This window comes from Podarcis melisellensis (genome assembly GCF_964234715.1).
Source record: "Podarcis melisellensis genome assembly, chromosome: 2".
Lineage (NCBI taxonomy): Eukaryota > Metazoa > Chordata > Lepidosauria > Squamata > Lacertidae > Podarcis > Podarcis melisellensis.
Window position 1 is genome coordinate 106980191 of NC_138529.1, and position 22509 is coordinate 107002699.

General features: G+C 47.0%; 1 protein-coding gene and 1 long non-coding RNA gene across 3 annotated transcripts in view; one reads left to right on the forward strand and one right to left on the reverse strand.

Moving 5' to 3' along the window:
* PPP1R18 (protein phosphatase 1 regulatory subunit 18) overlaps positions 1 to 22509 on the forward strand; it is a 43204-nt gene that overhangs the window by 17244 nt on the left and 3451 nt on the right. The window contains exon 3 of the mRNA XM_081902283.1: positions 21437 to 21644. Within this exon, the coding sequence (XP_081758409.1) occupies positions 21437 to 21644 (208 nt within the window). The remainder of the gene's footprint in view (positions 1 to 21436; positions 21645 to 22509) is intronic.
* The window catches only part of LOC309365384, a 34619-nt gene that overhangs the window by 7175 nt on the left and 4935 nt on the right, over positions 1 to 22509 (reverse strand). The window contains exon 2 of one of the 2 annotated variants that reach the window (XR_014166085.1): positions 6886 to 8092. The exons of the other annotated variant lie outside the window; for it this stretch is intronic. This is a non-coding gene — a long non-coding RNA (uncharacterized lncRNA). Of the gene's footprint in view, positions 1 to 6885; positions 8093 to 22509 lie in introns of those variants that run through there. 2 annotated transcript variants of the gene reach the window in all.

Here is a 22509-nt window from a genome sequence, read left to right on the forward strand (position 1 = left end):
TTAAGGCACGTTGGCCATAGGAGGAGGTGACCTGCCCCCCCCAGCCCTCAAATTATGGGGGGGACGAATAAAGGTCCTTTATGAAATCCACAAACCCCACCTCCCTATTCCTCCCAGATTCAGCCAAATCACGTCCCCCTGCAGCCTTAGAATGCAGCAGAAAACAGGGATTCTCGAAAAAGTTGGCCTTTGTGTAGTTCAAGAAGTATGTTTTTCGGCATCTGCCGTTTGCACTTTTTGAGGAGGCCTCCCTCAGAATCTGGGAGTTGCAACTGTCTGTCTGTGGCAGATGATGCACATGAGGCACCGAGGACATTTTTGTGTGTGCAACTGGCAGAAGGGCCAGGGAGGCATCATGGAAGATTAAATACAGAGGGGAGCAGGAGTTGGAGCAGCGGACCAGGGCTTCTCCTGGCAGAAGCCGCCCTCTGTGTTTTTCCAAAGGAAGTCATTAAAAAATATACTGAAGTCAGTGTTTATGAAGTTTCCACAGTTACCATGGAAGGCCTCTTTTAACTCCTCACTTCTTTGCGGCAGATGCCCTTAAGAAACCTCCCACCCAAGGCCTGTCGCTTTTTGGCACACGCTCAACCCATCCCCTCTGCAGTTGCCTCAGGCCATCGCTGAGAAACATTCCTGGCATTGCGTTGAACTTGATTCCACTGGTTTCAGCTCAGCGCTTCCTAAAGGATGCTTGTGCTAAGGAAGCACTGGCGGAGTTACTGGGAGTGGCACCGCTGAGAGTCCAGAGCGATAGGCAGGGATGTCTGTTGCTGGGATTGTGGAGACAGAACAATAGCATCCAAGACCAGGGCCGGCTCTATGATTAAGTAGAGTGGGACAGCTGCCTCGGGCAGCTTATTTGGAGTGTCTCAAAGGGGCAGCAAACTGTGAATTTATTATTGTTGGATTTTCACTGCCAGGGAGTGTCGGTGCTTGTGGGATTCTCCGCTTCAAATGTCAAAGGCTGGAGAACCGTAGATACATACTTGGGAGGTATGTCCAAGTGAACTCAGCTGGGCTTGCTTCCAAGTAAATAGGAATAGGATGGGACTGAAATTAACTTGGGCATTATGCGCCTTGACTTGCGTGGTTTCGGGTGACACCATTTTGCTGTTCTGTTCTTTATGTGGCCAAATTCCACAGGCAGGCCCTAAGCATGGCTGAGTTGCATTACCCTTGATTCTCCACCATGAGGGTGGGGTGGATGTTTATTGTATCTCTCCCCCCCCCCCTTTTACTATTATTATAGTCTTAATATTTTTTTGCGCTTTTTGTTGCAAACCACTCGGTGGGCTCTTGATGAAGGGCGATATATAAATCTAATAAATATATAATAATTCTGGTTTGTGACAGCTTGGGTTCTGCCATTTCGTCTATTTCACTTTTAGAGCCACAGTTGCTGCTTCAGCCAACAGGGGTCCTATAGATCTGTGTTGCCAACTTTTGTCGCGGTCTTGCTCCTGTGTCATTGAGAGCAGCGTAACACATCAATGTTATGCAAGTGACACTTTCCCAGGGATTCTCCCCCACACCCACTGCAGCTGTGCAGCACAATTCTGAGCATGTTTGCTCAGAATTACTCACAGGTAAGTGTGCATAGGACTGTGGCCAGCACAACTGTACTGGACCAGATGAAGGGATGGGGAACCCATGGCCCTCCAGAAGTTGATGGGGATAAATGGGAGTTGCTGCCCAACATCTGAAAGGCCTCAGCTTCCCCATCCAGCATCCTCTTCCCTCAAGGAAGTGCACAAACAGGGAATGAATGCAACAGCTCTCCTATGGTGTTGCCCCCGCCAGCCAGCCACTGGAATCCAGTGGGCATGCAGGCTCTAAACAAAGAGGCTCCATTTAGACAACTTGGCTAATAGGCTGCTGATAGAGTTATTCTTCCCCACCCCTCGGAATGTGTCTAATCCTCTTTTAAAGCCATCTAAGCCTGAGGCCATCACCATACAGTCCGACAGCGAATTCCATAGATTAACTGTGCATTGCATGCGGCGGCTGGGGGCACGGGGGGGGGGGTGAGAATCCTTTCTTTTGCCTGGCAGTAGACTGTGGGAATATTATGGGAGTTAGGGACAAAATGTCCTCTCTATTTGACTTTCTCTGCAACAGAGCTGGGGGAGCCATGGCCCTCTATAATCTACAGCAGGCATAAGCAAACTCGGACCCTCCAGATGTTTTGAGACTACAATTCCCATCATCCGTGACCACTGGTCCTGTTAGCTAGGGATGATGGGAATTGTAGTCTCAAAGCATCTGGAGGGCCGAGTTTGCCTATGCCTGTTCTAGAGGCTCTTGGGCTTCAACTCCCCATCAGGCCCAGCCACCCTGGCCAGTGATCAGGGGTGCATGGGAGGGCCACAGCTTCTCCACCCCCCACGCTACACTCTGCATATTTTTTTAATAAAGCTCCGTCACGTAGAGCATGAGACGTTTAATCTCAGGGGCTCATGTTGGACAAAAAAAAATCCTGTATTGCAAGGGTTGGACTAGATTCTATGTCCTCACCCTACAGTTGGATTCTCCGCCCTAAACTAAAAAGCCCCCAGTGCGTCAACTTTTCCTTGATCGTTCATCCAATTCCTTGGATCGTTTTGGTGGTTCTTTTCTTCTCTTCATTAATAAATGTGTTTTATTCATTTTGCATCCGATGATAGACAACAATAAAGAGGACAACAATGAGTAGTATCAGACCCTAAACCTTCTGAACATGTGGCGGTTCTGTGTTAACAGAGAATTCTTAATTTGCAGAGGGCTTTGTAATAATTACTTGTGTTTTCCCTCAGGACATCTCTTTAGAGGTAGGTCACTGTTATTCCCCAATTAGGCGCTGGGAGAAGCAAGGCTGAGGAACAGCACTTGGAGTCTACGGCAGAGCACAAAGTCTTGTAGAAGGGTCAGAGTCCAGTTCTCAGTCTGTTTGTGACAGTGTTGTCTCTCCAGATGCATTTGTCCCTCTCAGCGTCTCTTGTTTTTCTTGGTTCTCTCCTAGAACTACCTGGAGATGTCAGGGAACGAATCTGGGACATAAAGCTTGCAGAGCAGAAGCCCTTTGCCAGTTAGGCCAGACTTTTGATTTGTCCCACGGCAGATGAGGCAGAGGAGTGAGAAGCAAAGGAGTCCAGAGAGAAAACTAAGGTGGGAGGAGCTACAGTGGCATCATTTGGCAACCCTTTTGCAGGGTGGCATTACATTCACTAGTACAGTGGTACCTCGGGTTAAGAACTTAATTTGTTTTGGAGGTCCGTTCTTAACCTGAAACTGTTCTTAACCTGAGGTACCACTTTACCTAATGGGCCTCCTGCTGCTACCGTGCCGCTGGAGCACAATTTCTGTTCATCCTGAAGCAAAGTTCTTAACCCGAGGTACTTATTTCTGGGTTAGCGGAGGCTGTAACCTGAAGCATCTGTAACCCAAGGTACCACTGTATCGTAGTGTCTGGGTGACCCTGAGGGTCATCCAATCCACCCCCTGCAATGCAGGAATCTTATCTTAAGCACAGAGCCTTACGTTTACATCTGGCTGGTTGCTCCTTTCCAGACGTACCATCTTGCAGCCCATTGCATATAACCAAATGTGGTAAGGGCTGCTGTTTCTAGAGCTTGACTGGCTGTGGTTTCCGGCTTCCGTCATTCCCTTTGATGCCCTCTAGAAAGAAAATTCTGGTAAAGATTGCCCAACTTCACCTTCTGGGTAGCCACCACTCTTGCTGCTGTTTTGGCAGATTGCCTTATCTCGTCACAGAGCCTGCTAGGGCTGAGCATGCACAATTGCGCAAAGCATGATGAAGAAAAATGAAAACAGCTACAGTTTTTTGAGGGAGAGGGAAAGAGAACTGCACAATTGCACATTCCGGGTCGGGTTGCACCCATTAGTTTCCTGTGTTATTTCTCCTTGTGACAAATTGCCGAAACTGAATCGTCGAATCGCACAATTGTTTCTGAACCACTGTACGTGGACAAGTTTGACATGCCTCAAAGTTAAGATTTCAGGATTACAGTTTCATGGAGGATGGGTCTCTCAGCTGCTATAAGTCGTACAAACTAAGCCTCCATGTTCAGAGTACTTCTGAATAATAATCAATCATAAGCACACACAGGCCTGGTTCTCACATAATACTAAACCATGGTTTATTAAACTAGTTTATTAAACCATGGCTTAGCGCTATGTGAAAACCAGCACAGCATCTTACCTATGGTTTATTAACTATAGTAAAAGGTTGCTCATTAACCAAGGTTTGTGGTTGGTTTATAAACCTTACTTAATGTTAACCATAGTTTAGCATTATGTGCAAATCCTATGGTTAGCCCCAAAGCTGAGAGTGAAGAGCAGTTCTTCCTGGCTTGTGTGTCCTTTAGTGGGGGGAAAGGGGGAGGAATGTAAGAAACCAAAGTTTAAATGATTGTCTCCCAGGTGCCTGTTTTACCTATGGTTTGCTGTTACATGCAAACCGTGCCACAGACACATTTAATTGTTGAGAATAAAACACCCATCAGCAAAAACCCACCCCATAAAAGGACAAAACCGAGGGTCAGTTAAACAGGGCTTTACATATTCTAGAATAACACCATTTACACCTGGAACCTAAATGCGGTAAGGAAGGAAGCCGCCTACTACATACTCAGGGGTGAGGAATTCCCAAAGGGGACGCCACTACCAAGAAATCCCTCATTTCCAGCTGCTATACCTCAACCAGCAATAGGATACAGCCTCATCCAGGAAGTCAGTGCTTAATGAGGCTTGGAATGCCTGCATGGAGGCTTAGAAAAAAGCTAGAAAATAGTTACAGCAGGGATGGGGAGCCGGTGGTCCTCCAGATGTTGTTGCGCTACAGTTCCCATCATCCCTGACCGTCATCCATGCTGCCTGGGGCTGATGGGAGATGGGGTCCGACCATATCTGGAGAGCAACAGGTTCCCCATCACAGGGTTGCAATATCTCAGTTTCTCATTCTGGTATCATAACAAGCTGGTGAGGTGGGCCTGTTCTGAGAGATAGTGGCTTGCTCAAAGCCCACTCATAGCAGACCCACGGAATCTTCTCACCATCTATTTCTTCACTGTTTGAAGTCACTTCCGCCTCGCCAACCCCAGCCTGCATCACAGTTCTTCCGAAAACAGGAAGCAGTGAATGTGTGTGGCGGAAACCAGAGGCGGCAGGAGGCCTTTGCCGTGCACCGAGTGCACCCTGGCTAGCTCCACTCAGGAAGTGGGTTGTTGCACTTACTAAAGATGGAAAGCAGGCAGGCACGAGGCAGGCATGGGGAGGAGGCTGGAGGCTACAAACAGGCCAGAGGTTTGCCTATGGTTCCTGTCTATGCTCAGTGAATTCTGAACAGAATGTAGGATCGGATATAAAACCCAGGCTCCCCTTCTCTTAAAAACATGTTTCTGTCCTTTGTTTCTGTGGGAGGGGAAATAATCCAGGCAGTGTATCTGTGCCAAAAGCTTCCTTGTTCAAGAAATGCAGCTGCAACTTCTCCGCCCTGGCTACTAATTTTAACTTCTTCTCACAGTTTCCGGTCACAGTCGTTCGCGTGCACTAGAGCTGCTTTTGCTTCTGAGTGTGCTTTTGGAACCCCCGCCAGGGCAGAGAGTTGTGGTTTGGGGTGGGGGTGTCAAGAGTTAGCTGCGATAACCTGTGTGCTGTGTTGTGTTGTAAAAGCGATTAAAACCAGCCGTAGTTAGAAAGAAAACACATGTAAGATGTCTGGTATTACTAGCACTGCCATATGTCTGGATATTCTCAAACATTACCAGGATTCCAAAGGCGGAAGTCCGGAAGGTGGGCCTTTCTTAAAAAAAAAAGAAAGCTCAACAGGGTGTCCTGGTTTTATTTCTTGAAACAGAATTGTTTTAAGTAGGTGTCAAAAGCAGTACGGTGAAGGCACCTGCCTGGTGTCAGTAGGCAGTCAGTTCCAAAGTTTGTGTGCTGCCACACTAAAATACTGATTTCTTGCAAGTATTATGTTGCACCTCTTCAGTGCCAGTTCCACAGCTCAAAGTGCTTGATAAGGCATATATGAAGCAAGGCAATCCTGTAAAATCTTACGGTTGTGGGTTCGAGCCTCATATTGGGCAAATGATTCCCCGCATTGTGGGAGGTTGGACAAGATTATCCTTGAGGGTCCCTTCCAACTATGATTCAATAGTAGCACCTTGAACTTGGCCCAGTAGCAAATCGGCAACCAAGGCAGATCTCTGAGCAGTGGAGGCAGATGCTGACAGGCTCTCACACCTGACAGCAACTGTTCTGCAGCATTCTGCGCTAACTAAAACTTTCTGATGAAGTGCAAGGGAAGCTCCACATGGAGTGCCTTGCAGTAATACAATCTTGAAGTCTGAATGAGCGTCTGAACTGCTTTCACGCTTTTCATGAAAGTCACGATTATGTACAATGGGGGGGGGGGCAAAGGGTGTTTAAGGAGATAACAGAAATCACTGGGTTAAAGCTGACCGAAAGTCCAGAGGTAGTATTGTTATCAATTTACGATGGGGTAGAAGGTTCGCAGGGGACACAGGTGGCGCTGTGGGTTAAACCACAGAGCCTAGGGCTTGCCGATCAGAAGGTTGGTGGTTCAAATCCCTGCGACGGGGTGAGCTCCCATTGTTCTGTCCCTGCTCCTGCCAACCTAGCAGTTCGAAATCACGAAGTGCAAGTAGATAAATAGGTACCGCTCCAGCGGGAAGGTAAATGGCGTTTCTGTGCGCTGCTCTGGTTCGCCAGAAGCGGCTTAGTCATGACCTGGAAGCTGTATGCTGGCTCTCTCGGCCAGTAAAGCGAGATGAGCGCTGCAACCCCAGAGTCATCCGTGACTGGACCTAATGGTCAGAGGTCCCTTTACCTTTACCTTTAGAAGGTTTGCGGGCTATGAAGGACTTGCTCACAAATTTATTGACAGCTGCACGAATTATGATAGCTAGGAAGTGGAAGGGGCAAGCAGAATATAAAATGGAAGAATTGTATAAAGAGGTATGGGATATAGCCAATAATGATAAATTAACATGTGCCATTAATGTAAGATGGGGAATATGTAGGAGAAATGATTTTGAGGAGATATAGGGGGTTGTTTGCAGAAATTGTACTGTTAAAATGGAAATGGGTCAAACCATCGCTAGAGGTGTTTGAATTTTGGGAGGTTGGATATTTACAATGGAATGGTCTCCGTGGTGGGGTGCACATGTTTATTCTTATTCGTTTATGATTATTACTTTGTCAAAATAAAAAAGAAAAATCTAAAAAAGGAAAGAAATTAATTCAGGAAAAAGGAAAAAGAAAAGTCAGGAATGTGCTTCCTCCCCCTCTTTCACCCTCACAAGGTAGGTTTGGCCAAGAGGTTGTCACTGGCTAATCTGTGGCCCTTCAGACATTGGATTCCAACTCCCATCAGCTCAGAGAGATTCCTGCCTGAATTGCTGCTGAGCTCTGCAGACCAAATGTTCTGACTTGGTATAAGGCAGCAGTCACAGGGTGTTTGCTGCATGCAGTTTCGGTTCAAATCATTAACGGTTCAGCTTGCAGGTGATTCTCTTATTTTAAAGCACTTCCTCCAGAGCCGCAGAGGTCTTTGTTGTAGGCCACTTTGCTTCTGCTTGCAGCAGTCTTATCGGTTGGGATAAATGTGGGTTAATCTGCAGGGAATTAATGTGGGTTAGAGATAAGAAGATCCTGTCTCGGCAGGGTAGAGGGCAGGATTAGAGCCATTAAATCCCAAATGGTACACCACAGCACGCTGGTGTCCCAGAAGAGAACTGCTATGAGAAATAAACTAATGACATAATTAAAAGTTCCTGTGAGCCCAGAGGATTTACCGGTAAAGGAGGTAGCCTGGTGTATCTCTTTGTGTTACATAGTTCTCTGCCCTGTGTGGGAGGCAGGAAATTATTTCCAGCACTGGATGCCAGCGTCACTCCTAATTAGTTGACGTCCGTCCGTCTTAGGAGACAATGGAGTGCACCTTGCAGGGTGAGATCAAGCTGTTGAGCAGTTGCAGCGCCCGCTGTGGCTGTAGATGCGGGAGAGACGTGTTTTGTTGCAGCTGGGGCAGAGGAAGATGGCCAGTTGTGCTGCTGCAGATGCACTCCTAATAAAGCTTCTTAGAGGAGGCTGCCTGTTCATCTCTACATGAGTCATGGACTCGGGCTGCAGGGTCTGGAGTAGGGATTGCCCTTTCCTTACCACCTTCTTGGTACGAGAGTATTTTCTTGTTTTAATCCAGAGCAGGTGGCTGGAGGGCAAGGTGGGGTTGTGGAGAAGAAATGTGACTCATCTACCAGTCTGGAAGTGTTTCTCGTCGTACTTGTGCCAAAGATAACCTTTCACATGAGATCATAATAAAGCAAAACCCGGTAGTAGGGTTGCATGCTCTGCGCATCTTGAGAAAGCTGATGGTTCCTTTTAACCTGCTTATTCCTGTACATAAGAGGATTCCACACTCATAAAATGAGTTTGCTATCCGTTTCTTGTATATAGGAGTTCATAGAATGGGCCCTCCGCCCCACACAATAATATTCATGTGTTGTAGCTGCCTATCCTTTCTTCCCCAGCTAATAGCAGATTTTGGGGATGGGGAATTAAGATCAGAACAAGGACTAGAGGAGTAGATGTCGAGCAACTGCTCAGCAGGCAGAAGGGCTCAGTCCCCAGCGTCTCCAGGCCAGACTGGGCGAGAACCTACTCTGAAATCTTGGAAAGCCCCTGCCAGCCAGTGTAAGACAGTACTGAACTAGATGAACCAATGATCTGACTAAGTAGAAGGCGGCTTCCTATGTTCAGGCCTCTCCCATAGGCAAATTCCCCGATCTTCAAAGCCGCCGTACGGAGGTGGCAATTTAAAAAAAGAAGCCCAACAGTAATTGCAAGATATCCTAATCCTAGATCTCCCGTGCCACTTCCAGATTGGCAAGATTGGCTCACCAGTCGAGACAACCTGCTTTGCATGCAGACGATATCAGATTCATTCCCTGGTATCTCCAGTTAAATGGCTCAGGCGGCAGGTGACAGGAGAGACATTTAACCAAGACCTTGGAGATCTGCTGCCAGTCTGTGCAGACAGTATTGAGTTAAAGGAACCAATAGTTTGACCCCAATATAAGGCGACTTCCTGTGTTTGGTCCTCAGCGAAGGTGCAAGAAAAATATCTCCTTTCCTGTTCTGCTTCCTGTTGTGAAATTTACCCTCTCTCTGACGGCATCATTACAAAGCACAACTGGGTTTATTTAATAATTTTTAAGGGGGGTGTCATCACAGCAGCAGCACACAAGGTTGAATTCTTCCTTCCCCTTGCAATTAAAAGCTCCTATAGGTGTGAAGGGGGGGGCTGATTTTCATCAAGATTGCAGCTGGGGAAGGGCAGATTATACCTCCTCGTACATTGCCATCTCTGTAAAAAATTGGTGCACATCCCTTACCTTTTGTTAGATAAACAAAACGAAAACTGCTACAGTGGTACCTCAGGTTACATATGCTTCAGGTTACAGACTCCGCTAACCCAGAAATAGTGCTTCAGGTTAAGAACTTTGCTTCAGGATGAGAACAGAAATCGTGCTCCGGCGGTGCAGCGGCAGCAGGAGGCCCCATTAGCTAAAGTGGTGCTTCAGGTTAAGAACAGTTTCAGGTTAAGTACGGACCTCTGGAACGAATTAAGTACTTAACGTGAGGTACCACTGTACTTGTTGTTTTTTTAATTGATGTCTCTCATATCAAGTATAGTTTGGCTCTGAGGAGGACAGTCTCAGTACTCTGGGAAGAAGAAAGAGTAGGCCTTGTTCGTGTACTGCTGCAAACCACTCTTTAAAGAGAAGTCCATTTTCCTTACTTGACTTACTTCTGGTATACAGGAGTTGCAGAGCATTCAGGACTTAAATGGGTACTTGTTAAAGCAGACGTTAACTGTGTGGATGTGGCCGAGATCAGAGTCTGGGTTAGTTAAGCTTTAAATGCCCGTTAACCGCTCTGCTGTACTTGCAGTCGGAGTGGATTTTTGTTCCCCTTATGCTTGCAGTGAAGTGGGTGCTCATTGGGCAGGACTGAAACAGCCGCCGTTTCTCAATCTATTTATAAGCCAAAGAGACATTTCTTTCCCAGCCTGCATTGATTGGTGCAGAGAACAAGGTTGTAGTCTTGTGTATGTTAGTCTTGTGGTGGGCTTAAACCAGAGAGGCCTGCCTTCAAATTTTTCCACAAAGCTCACTGGGTGGCCATGGGCTTTTCATCATTCTCATAGCCTGATCTCCCCTACAGGGTCGTTGTGAAGATAAAGGATGGCATGTGAGGCACTCTAAGCTGCTCAGGAAAAGGGTGTGAAAGATATCTATGGAGTGCAATCCGGTTTTTTACTCCCCTACTCCAGAAAGCATCACATCCTCAAAGGCAAGCTGACTTAGACCCCAACTGCACTGTATACGTAAAGCAGTATCATACCACTTTTAAAAGTCATGGCTCTGCCTGCCCTGCCCCCCCCCCCCAAATCCTGGCAATTGTGGTTTAACAGTGCTGGCTGTTAGGAGACACCCCCCCCCCCAAAAAAGAGCTAAAGTTCTGAAAGTTCATGGGAAGAGGGATTGGTTGTTAAATCACTCTGGGAATTGTAGCTTTGAGAGGGAAATGGTGTCCGCTAACTACTCTCAGCACCTTTAACTAGCAACAAGGTTCTTTGGGGAAGCCATGAGGGTTTAAAGCTGCATGATACTGCTTTAAGTGTAGTTCAGGTGAGCCCTTGGGCAGAGATGGGGATTTATAGCTAAGGCTGTAGGCAGAAATGTGTTTGTTGCAGGCACCCGACTGCTTCCGCACAGCGTTTCCTGTTTAAAAGGAGCCACCTAAGAGCTCCTGCCTGGGTGAAGCTAAATCATGCCGGACAACAAAGGTGGCACTAAAATGGAACTGCAGATCAAAATGTTCACCCCCGCCTATGCTGCTGGACGTTGTTAAGAATATCCTGGCTAGAGAGGTAGAGCTACAAGATGACTTGCCTGCTTTTCAGACTGGACATGTTGCCCCACTCCTCCTCACCCCAAATTGAATCCCCTTCTCTCTGATAGCCCCTTTACGCCTACAATGGTCAGTGCTCCAGGAGAGATAAAAGCTCTGATGGGATACATCCCATCGGCGAGGGATGCACAGCTTGCAGCCCATGTGAAACTCTAGCTCCCATCAGCCCCAGACAGCATGGCCAATGGCCAGGGGTTAATATGCAGAAGGATATTAAGTTTGTAAATTGAGATAAAGAGAAATGAAACAGGAAAAAAATAATTGGCATAGCAGTGAATATCCATTCCAAATAGAAATATGATGCTTAGAAGCACCCCACTACAGAAAAAAACCCCACAGGCTAAACACTTAAGACATACCTCAGAACAAAACACAGATAAAAGAGCAGGCAGCATCCCTCCCCCAAACCCCTCTTTAAACATTGGGAGGGACAGGGAGCCTGAGCAGGCAACAATAGAGGTGTCTGAGAGTGCTGTTAGGGCTGCCATATGTCTGGGTTTTCCCAGACATTTTCCCAATTTCCATGGGAATTGGGTTGCAGAAATGGCGTCCAGGTGGATTTTTGCTGAATTGGCAAAATATCTGGGAAAACCTGGACATATGGGGAGGGGGGGAGATGTTCCCCCCCAAAAGCTCAACAGCTTTGACCCCCCCCATGGCAATCCTAGCCTATGGGTGTCATGATGGAGGACCTCAGATCTAAAGAACCATAGCATTGTAGCTATCATGCCCATCTCTCTAGTAACAATCCTGTAAATGGGGCAGATTAGGGTTCAATCAATGAATGACTTGGATGTTCAAAAGCTGCAGGAAGTAAAGCAAACCGCAAAGCAAAGCAGCCCCTCTTCTAGTGTGCAGTAGCAGAAGAGGCAAGTCAGCCGAAAGGGGGGAAAAAGGTGCCTTCTTCGTTCTTAGGCAGAGGTTGGATGGCCATCTGACATAGATGCTTTAGCTGAGATTCCTGCTTTGCAGGGGGTTGGACTAGATGACCCTTGGGTCCCTTCCAGCTCTATGATTCTTGAAACCCTCTTCCATCCAATCCCTATAGATATAAACAGCACTCCAAGGCTCATGTTGCAGGCTGGCTGGAGCCCTGAACAAGAGCACTCCTGGTGGTTGGGGAATTGCAGCAACATTTTTGGCTTGGTGTTTTAGCTCCTTTATGTTTGAACTGGCCTGCTAAATTAAACCCACCACCCATTCATTCATTCCTTCATTCCATCACACCTTTCATGCTGCCTGGAAGTCTGCTTTGTGATGATGATGGTTTTGTAACTCCATCATTTGTTTTCAATTTTGTTTTATGATGCTTGTCAGCCACTTTGAGAGTCCTGTGCAAGACTGAGAGGCAACATATATGCTGCCACTCTGCCAGGAAGTACCTGAGACAGCATAAAACCTTTAAAAAATGCAAGGCCGCCTCAAAAGCGCCGAAACTCACTAAAAGCTGGCATTAAATTCAAAGCAGCAGCATAAAAATACACCACAAACTTTGTGATAGCGCCCCAGCGGTAAAAGCCACAGTCTGTTTAATTACTCATCAGTACATAGTGACTAAAACAAAAAGGGTTTTTTAAAAAAATAATAAAAGCAATAAAATCAGTCACAATAAAACCTAAGCACACCACAAGAACAGTAAAATAATGAGTCCAAAGAACGTTTATGATTATAAGCATATTACTGTCTTGTGCTGACTGCCAGGAAAAGCTTTGTAAAACATCAAATGACATCAGTCGCCAGCAAAATGCTGTTACTACGGGGGTGGGGGGATGGGTTCCCCTTGAGAAAGAGTTCTGCAGCATGGGTGTCACGATAGAGACAGCCCCTCCCTCCCCTTTTTATTTATTTTCTGAGCCATCAGTGGGACTTCAAGCACAGACTTTTCTCCTAGATCTTGGTTAGCAGGACGGAACGTACGGGGGAAGACAAGTCAAATGAAGTATTCGTTTATTGTTACTTAATCCTACCTTTCCTCACAGTGGTTCTCAACCTGTGGGTCCCCAGATGTTGCTAGACTACAACTCCCATCATCCCTGAGCTCTGGCCTTGCTAGCTAGGGGTGATGGGAGTTGTAGTTCAACAACATCTGGGATGCCTTCCAAATGTTGTTACACTACAATGCCCATCAGCCCCAGCCAGGGTGGTCAGTACTGGGGATGATGGGAGTTGGAGTTCAGCATCTGGAGCTCTGCTCTAACCGCTGTGCCACACAGGTGTAGGTTCTCTGTAAAGACAGACTCCTATTGATATGATGGGTGACCTGTGGCTCTTCAGGTATTGTTGGACTCTGACTCCCATGAGGCCCAGCTAGCATAGCGAAGAGTGATGGGAGCTACCATCCAAGAACACTTGGAGAGCCACAAAGTTCCCCATCTCTACTTTAAAGCTCAGCACCGAAATCTTAGCAAGGACCCAGCAGAGCCAAGAATAGTGTTGTTTTGCTCCCAGTGCAAAAAGCAATCTAAGTGCCGAATTCTGCGCTATCCTGGATAATTTTCAAGGCTTGCTCCTTGTAGATCCTGTTGCCAAGGCAACAGATGACAGTGTTCAGATCCTTATCAGAGAGGAAGGGGTTCCCTAGCAATTGATGAAACAGAGCTCTCCCTCACCATGCAAAGCAGATTCAACAAGCGCTTGCAGCTGTAAGCTTGCAGTAGACAAAACAACCTAGGATTGCCGTGCCAGCAACACTCGCGTCTAAGCATCTAGTGAACTTTGCTGCATTATCCCTCATCTGTGCCAGGGCACCATCCATACATATATTCAAGGCCGTTTGAGTGACAGCTGGCCATCAGTTAAGATAACCAATACGTAGATCATAGAATCTGAGGGGAACCCAGGGATCATCTAGTTCAACCCCCTGTAGTGCAGGAACAACCATCAATATAACTTAATACTTCTCAGGGGTATGGGGCACTGTGCAGGGTTTCAGAGACCTAAAAAGACAGTTCCCTGACGTCGGAAGAGATTACAACCCAAGGGAATAATTAACGTGGTGGAGTGAGAAAGAGTAACAAGGGGAAAATGCGAGCAAGCCCATGCAACTTAAATAGCCTTAAACATGGCTCCAGTTTGGGACAAAGATTAAGAGGTTTAGCCAAAAGCAGACATAATTACAAAGGAAAAAGGAAACTGGGGGACCTGAAAGGAAAAACAAACAAATGTTGCAGCGAGAAGTGCTTCTATTCAGAGTTCCAGTCCTTTTCTGTCCTCACCCCCGGTTTTTTAAATTTCTCCCCCTCCCTGAAAGACAGTCAGCGTTCTGCAGACACTGAGCAGCTGTTTTAGGATCTCCCTCCTCTTCTTTATTTCCTTTTCCCCTCGCTTCGGCAAACCTTTCAGAGTTTCCTCAAACCAGCTGTGGGTGGTGCAGTTTTGACTACAGAAGGATCAATGCTTAGATAATTGGTGTGTTTAGGGATGGTTAGGTGAGAACTCAGAAGCCAGTTTCCATGGGTGGAGCCAGGGGGGCAGCTGCCCCCCCATCAAGTAAAACAATACTTGTTGTTGTTGTTGTTGTTGTTGTGTCGTTTAGTCGTGTCCGACTCTTTGTGACCCCATGGACCAGAGCATGCCAGGCACTCCTGTCTTCCACTGCCTCCCGCAGTTTGCTCAAACTCATGCTGGTAGCTTCGACAACACTGTCCAACCATCTCGTCCTCTGTCGTCCCCTTCTCTTTCTGCCCTCAATCTTTCCCAACATCAGGGTCTTTTCCAGGGAGTCTTCTCTTCTCGTGAGGTGGCCAAAGTATTGGAGCCTCAGCTTCACGATCTGTCCTTCCAGTGAGCACTCAGGGCTGATTTCCTTAAGAATGGATTCGTTTAATCTTCTTGCAGTCCGTGGGACTCTCAAGAGTCTCCTCCAGCACCAGAATTCAAAAGCATCCATTCTTCGGCGATCAGCTTTCTGTAAAACAGTAGAAATACTTAACTAACTGACCAATCATGTCAGTTCTGCCCCCCTCAAACAAAAATCCTGGCTACACCCATGCCAGTTTCTTGTTCTTTCCCCTGTACTGTTTCACATCTGACCCTTGCGATCGGTGGGCATCCCCTTCCTTGGCCTTCTCATTGCCCTTCCCTCTTCTGTCTTGAATTTTGCATTTCCTCCCTCCTCACAGCAGCTGCTGGGGCCCCACCCATCCTCCTTGAGGAATGCATCCGCTCTGAGTCACCCACTCCGCCAAAACAGCCCTGGGTGGGCAGGAGACAGTAGCCCAGGACCCCTGCAGCTGCTGCTATACCACCACCAAGTCTAGAGAGAACCCTCTCAGGACTTCCCTCTTCTTTTCCTTTGCTGCTGATAACGTGTGTGGGAAAAGAAAGAAAATCCAGAAAGCAGCTTCTGGGTCTCCTCCTGGGAGAGGAGCCGGGATTATTTATTCTTGTATGAAAGAGCGAGGGAGTGAACGTCAGTGGCACAAATTCCAGAGCTATGTTACATCTGTTCCTGGGTGGGGGTGGGGGAACCAGCAGCACAATTGGGGTGTCTTGAAGCCTAATAATAATAATAATAATAATAATAATAATAATAATAATAATAATAATTTATTATTTATACCCCGCCCATCTGGCTGGGCCTCCCCAGCCACTCTGGGCGGCTTCCATAAAAACCAAAAATACAGTAAAATATCACACGTTAAAAACTTCCCTGAACAGGGCTGCCTTCAGATGTCTTCTGAATGTCAGGTAGTTGTTTATCGCTTTGACATCTGCTGGAAGGGCGTTCCACAGGGCGGGCGCCACTACCGAGAAGGCCCTCTGCCTGGTTCCCTGTAGCTTTGCTTCTCGCAATGAGGGAACCGCCAGAAGGCCCTCGGCGCTGGACCTCAGCGTCCGGGCAGAATGATGGGGGTGGAGACGCTCCTTCAGGTATACTGGACCGAGGCCGTTTAGGGCTTTAAAGGTCAGCACCAACACTTTGAATTGTGCTCGGAAACATACTGGGAGCCAATGTAGGTCTTTTAAGACCGGTGTTATATGGTCTCGGCGGCCGCTCCCAGTCACCAGTCTAGCTGCCGCATTCTGGATTAGTTGTAGTTTCCGAGTCACCTTCAAAGGTAGCCCCACGTAGAGTGCATTGCAGTAGTCCAAGCGGGAGATAACCCGATAGAGTCTCATGCTCTATCGACTGAGCTATTCCTCTCATATACCACTACAGTGATCCTTGGTTGTCAGATTCCGTGGTACTCAAACAACATGGAACCCAAACACTGCAAACCCAGAAGTAAGTGTTCCGGTTTGCGAACTTTTTTTGGAAGTCGAATGTGCTCCGTTTTGAGTGTTATGCTTTTGAGTGTTATGCTTCCGATTTGAGTGCTACACTTCCGTTTGGAGTGCCACACTTCCGTTTGGAGTGTTACGCTGTTTTTGCTATTTATTTTGCGTTTTTATGGCTGTTTTTTGTTTTGTTTTTGTGACTGTGTGGAACAGTCCCTTCAGCTAATGATTGATGGATTGTATGACTGCAGTATATTGTTTATTGCTTTCATTTTATGGCTCAATGGTCTTGTTGAATAGTAGAATTAATGTGAAGTTACTGTTTTAGAGGTTGCTTTTAAGAAGTGTGGAATGGATTCATCCATTTTGCATTACTTTCTATGGGAAAGCACTCCTTGGTTTTGGAACGCTTTGGTTTTGGAACAGACTTCCAGAACGGATTAAGTTTAGGAACCAAGGTACCATTGTATATTCCTATTGTGGTGCAGCAGCTAGTTAGATCCCTCAGCCATGAAATTCTGGAAATTCTGCTGGAAATTATTTCCGCAACTCGCCTGTGTCCACGGGTAGCCCCAAATCGGACTGGCTGTAGTAAAAGTGGGAGGGAAATTAGCCTTTCTCCCCACTCCCTAGTCTGTTTTGGCCCTCATTGAGTAGCCTAGGTAATCCCATCCCATCACGATTTTGAGATAAGGTGCAATGGCTGCTTTCTTTGTGTTGGTGGTGTGGAAAATGCATTCTGCACATGTTCTGTGGCATTCTTGTATTACTTTGCATGCTGTAGTCTAGAAGCTGAAAATAGGTTTTGAGGTTAAGCCACATATCATCATAGTTCTCAAAGGATAGCTTCTACATAACCAGAGGGGGGGGGGAATAACCAAATGAAATAGACTGATCTTCTCCTGTGCTCTTATCTTCAGCTTGGAAGCTTTCCAAGCAAGGATTAGCATGGTAATATTTGACAACATGTTGTTAAAAGCAAAGTGAAGCCAGTTTTTAAAAGGGGAGCTTTTGCTCCTACTGATACTCCTCCCCTCTTTTGCTTAAGACCCCTCCCATGTTAAAAACAAAACTAAATCCAAGTACATCAAATTGCAAATATCAGAATACCGTACCAGAATTCATGCCACCTCATTCTGCTGCATTCTTCTGTGTGTGTTGAGTATCCAGCTGTTTTTGTACTACATTTCCAATCATCCATGACCACTGGTTCTGCTAGCTAAGGACAATGGAAGTTGTAGTCCAAAAACAGCTGGAGACCCAAGTTTGGGAAATCCTGGTGTAGACCAACACCCCACCCCCATTACTGAAGGTGTGACTCTTCCTTGCTCAGGCCCATAACTAGAACTGGCAAGTTTTTGTTTTTTAACTGCTTCCTGTGACTGGAACAGCAGCTTGAATTTATTCAGCAAGTGACAATGTTTGCCGCCGGACTGTGGAACTGTTTCCCCTGTTCCTTTCTGTTGTGAAGGCGCAAGCCATTTCCAGCACACCCGCCCCATGCCATTCGGCAAGGCTTTTCTCTTCCCTGTTCAGTCTACAAACAAATCTTCTCTTCCCTGGGTCATTAATAGACTTCAGTTAATTGAGATTAGCTTGGATTAATTCCCATGGGAACACTTGGGAAGGAGATCAAGGACCCCCTAGGTTGCTAAACATAGGGGGCCTGGGAAGGAGCACGTTGAGGGCATCAGTGGCCTGAACCAACAATCTGGAAACTGGGTCCTTAGAACTGCAATGGGGTGGGCTTCTAAGGGGCTCATCCCTGCCTGCCAGAACCAGCAGGACTTTATGACAAAATCAAAAGCAAAGTCTGGGCTTCCGTGGTCCATTCTGAGCTCAGCTTTGTAAAGTTACAGTTAATCATTTACAGAGGACGTTTAAAGCTCTGTAAGTTAAGCAGTTTACAATCCCTATCGTGTCCTTTCTCACACCATCCCTCTGAAGTACATGATTCCCCCTGCTTGTACAGCAAACAAATTGTGCAAGGCAGTGGCTTCCTGTGTTGCCTGAGAGTCTATCTTTAGGTCACTCTGGGTCTTCCTTGTTCCAGGTAGCAGCAGCAATGAGGTCATGTCATTCAGGGCTGCAGAACCATTGGCCCTCCAGATGTTGCTGGACTACAACTCCCATCACCCCTGACCATTGGCTGTGCTGGCTGGGGCTGATGGGAATTGGTTTCGACAACATCTGGGGAGGGGTAGCTATCCCCCAGCCTTGATGTGATGGGTTGCAGCATCAATTTCCAAAAATAAAAATGAGGAATGAACTGTGACCACCATTTTCCTGGGGACCTTATTTTCCCCTGCCATGGCATTTTTTTGCTTTGCAGCTATGTGGCTTATGGAAATTCCACAGGTGCGGAGTGTGATTGTTTTCCTGCTCTGCTAGCAGCCTTCCCAGAAGTGTGAGAAACAGGATGCTGGACTCGGTGCAAGGCACTTAAGTTTTTATAGCAAGGAAATTGATTAATAGGGCTAAACATAATCTGTTGAATTTTGGCCTGCCACAAGTTACTGAGTTTTAAGCCTGTCTAGAAGCCACATTTCCTGACCTTTGAAAGCCGGGTCTCTTGGCCCAGGTATCTCAGCGGAAGTCGAGAGCCTTTTTGCAGGGATGAAGCGCTGGGGTGGGGAAGGTTGGGGTGCTTGATCAATTCCATTTGTCCATTGCTGGGGGACATGAGACCCTCCAGATGTTGTGGGCTAAAACTCCGATCAACCTCAGCCAGCCTGGCCAGTCAAAGAAGATGGGAGTTTTAGTTTACAAAATCTGGAGGACGCCCCCATGGGCTAGCCTTCTACAGTATTACAGGCAACCTGGGCAAATTGGGATTGCACCACTGTCTTTCTGTGCCAAATGTTTGGTAACGAGAGTAGCTGGCTGAGATAACTGCCAACCTACCAATGGGCTGAAGGGAGATTAGGCAAATTCATGGAGGCTAAAGTGGGCAATGGCTTCTAGTCAAGATGGCTACTTGCAGGATTCGAGGCAAGCTGAAAGTGCTTTTACGTTCACATCCTCCTGGGGGGAGTGTTTCCAGTAGGCATCTGGTTGGCCCCTTGGGAGGAAAACACTGAATTGGATGTATTTATTTATTTAAAAACCTTTTAAGAGACTTTTTTGTCTATAAATCTCAGAGAAGCACCCAATAGCCACAAGACGGTGAAGACCGATAAATAACAGCTTAAACATTCAAATTGCCATAGAATTTCAGCAACTGCAGCTGCCGGATCCAAACAATATCAACAGCCAGGAAATGTCAGGGTAGGCAGAAAGGTCTGCGAAAACACCCCATGCTCAGTGCTCGTCTGGTCTCCATGGGGATCCTGCTCCTTTGGTCTGATCCAGCAAAGCTCTTCTTATGATCAAGTGCTCCTCCTGAGGCCCAATGTCCGCTACTGAGAGCCTGTCAGAATATATTGGGTCCTTACCGGCCCCCCGCAGGCAGCATATTCTCTTTCTGCATGCTATTTTGGACTGCCATGCTCTCAGCGCTCGCCAAGGTGACGGGTCTCAGAGGACGCCTGCCCTTGAGAATGGTTGCTTGACTCTCTTCCGCTGCAGGGGTGGGAGTGGGGCAGTTTAATCTCATTTCCTCCGAGGTTTATCTCCTGCCGCAGCTTCCACTCTATATTTTGCCATGGGGGTTGAGCATGTGTGTGCATAAGGGAGGGGACGACACATGCTGGCAGGCAGCAGCAGGGACTTACCTGGCAAGGAAGGCTAGGCAACCTCCTTTATTTTTATGATGCCCGAAGGAGTAGGAATGTGTTTTGGTTTTCCCCCCAGCAGAACCAACAAAGAACCTTGCAGCGCCCAAACGACTGGCAAGCTCATTGTGGCATAATCAGCTTGTTAGTTTTTATTTCATTCCACATATTCGTACACCATTTGATATTCCAAATTCCTAGGCGGTGTGCATAAACATTAGGAATAGACAGAGAAAAAGGATGATTAAAATTCATCATAGAGACAGACTTTACAAATGCCTGCTGAAATAGGAAAGACTTTGGAAAGAGTTCCACAGAATTGGGCCCGTAGCACAGAATGCAAGGCTTCTGTTTGTGACAAGCTATACCTCTGAGCCATGGGGGACTGCCAAGAGAGACTCCCCACCCACAAAGATCTCAGTGATATAAGGCAGGGCTCCCAAAGTTGGGTCTCCAGCTGTTTTGGGATAACAATTCCCATCATCCCTGACCACTGGTTCTGCTAGCTAGGGATGATGGGAGTTGTAGTCCCAAAACAGCTGGAGACCCAAGTCTGGGAAACCCTGATATAAGTGATCAAGGGGTCCTTAAGGTATCCTGGGCCTAAGCTGTTAAGGGCCTTGTAAATTAATACAAGACCCTTGAACACTGGCCTGGAAACATATGGGCAGCCAGTAAAAGCTTTTAAGCACTGGTGTTATGGGCTGACAGGAGTCTGCCCCCGCCAACAGTCTAGCCACAGCTAAGTTGCCACAAAACTCTTTGTTGTCTTTATTTTCAGGTCATCTCCTCACTCCCTGTCCCAGAAGCTTGTGCTTTCCTGTTTCTTCTTGCCTTTCCCACCTTTCAACCCACCATTCCGCCTCCCTGCTGCTGACCCGGGGTATATCTCTGTAACCAGGAGAAGTTTGCTTTCAAAAACAAAACAGCAGCACTGACAACGCAGCCCAGTCCCCTGGGGTGTCACCCGCAACTTGCAGGTGTTTTTTTTTTAGTGCCGGATGCTCCTGTCTGAATGAAAGGGACCCAATGATTTAACCTAGCACAGTGTGTACACCAATACAGTGGTACCTCGGGTTAAGTACTTAATTTGTTCCGGAGGTCCATTCTTAACCTGAAGCACCACTTTAGCTAATGGGGCCTCCTGCTGCTGCTGCGCCACCCGAGAACGATTTCTGTTCTCATCCTGAAGCAAAGTTCTTAACCAGAGGTACTATTTCTGGGTTAGTGGAGTCTGTAACCGGAAGCGTATGTAACCTGAGGTACCACTGTATAGCATCCTCCAGCTGTTGTTCAACTCCCTTCGCTCCTGATGGGAGGAACGTGCTTGGTGGGACTGATGGAAGTTGGAGCCCAACATCTGGAGGACATGCTGTTGACTACCCCCACCAAGTGAGAAGTTGGCTCCGTGACCTGATCTTGCATGGCCAGAAAAGGATGAGATGACAGAGAAGAACACTGTGGAAGTCTAGATCTAACCAGCTTTCTCCTTTTCCACGCAGCTTAAGATTTCGTTCAGCGAGAACCAGCTGGAGAGGACCTTCCAGTATCCGTCAGAAGGCTCCTTGCTGGAAGAATATGGGCCTCCTGATGAGTCAGAGCCTCTGACCTGCACCAACCCCCATGGGGATGATGAAGACGAAGAGGAGGAGATGCTGCTGCTTCATCGGGGCCTCCCGGGCCTGCTGAGGACCAAACCCCTCATTGTAGGTGAGTACACGCAATACAGATCTAGACGAACCTATGGCTGGTTTCGGTATAAGGCAGCTTCCTGAGTTTCTGAGAGGCAAGTTGGCAGTCGGTTGTGCAGTCTGGAAAGAGAGGGGAAGCCTTGCAGATCCAACGTTGGGTCTCATTGAGAGCTTAAATCACTTGGAGCTGCTACGCGTCTGTTTTCAGACTGGACCGCTAGACACACAGCAAGCAGCTGGGGAACTGAGTGCTTGAAGGCTCCCTCTTGTTAAATACTCCCTAGGACCAGTGGTTCTCAAAGTGGCAGGAAGGGTGGAGGGAAGGTTCAAGGACAATCAAAGAAACGTTTAAACGTTTCCTTTGTATAGATGAAAAGACGAGACTTTGTCTCAAATTAGACCTATGGCAAACAAGATTAGCTGGCAAAAGCAAGCTCGCAGCTCTCACTGAGTTTATAAACATACTTAAGGTACATATGTAAGAGGCTCTCTTATGATCATATTTTGGGAATGATTCATGCTCCTATGCAGCTGCATTGTTTTATACTTTCTGGGTGTCCTGTGATCATATTATAAAGTACAGCGGTACCTCAGTTTTTGAGCGTCTTGGAAGCTGAACGTTTTGGTTTTTGAATGCCGAAAACCCGGAAGTAAATGCTTCTGTTTTCAAACGCGCCTCGGAAGTTGAATGGCTTCTACTGCATTTCCCCCCCCCCCATTTTATCCATTGGCTTTGCAGACTGCCCTTTGTGCCTTGGTTGTTGAACGTTTCAGAAGTCAAATGTTTTTCCGGAACGCATTTTGTTTGACAACCGAGGTACCACTGTAGTTGTGTTCTGTGTTATAGCATTCCTAAGAGTGTCTCCCCCCCACCCAAGTATTCA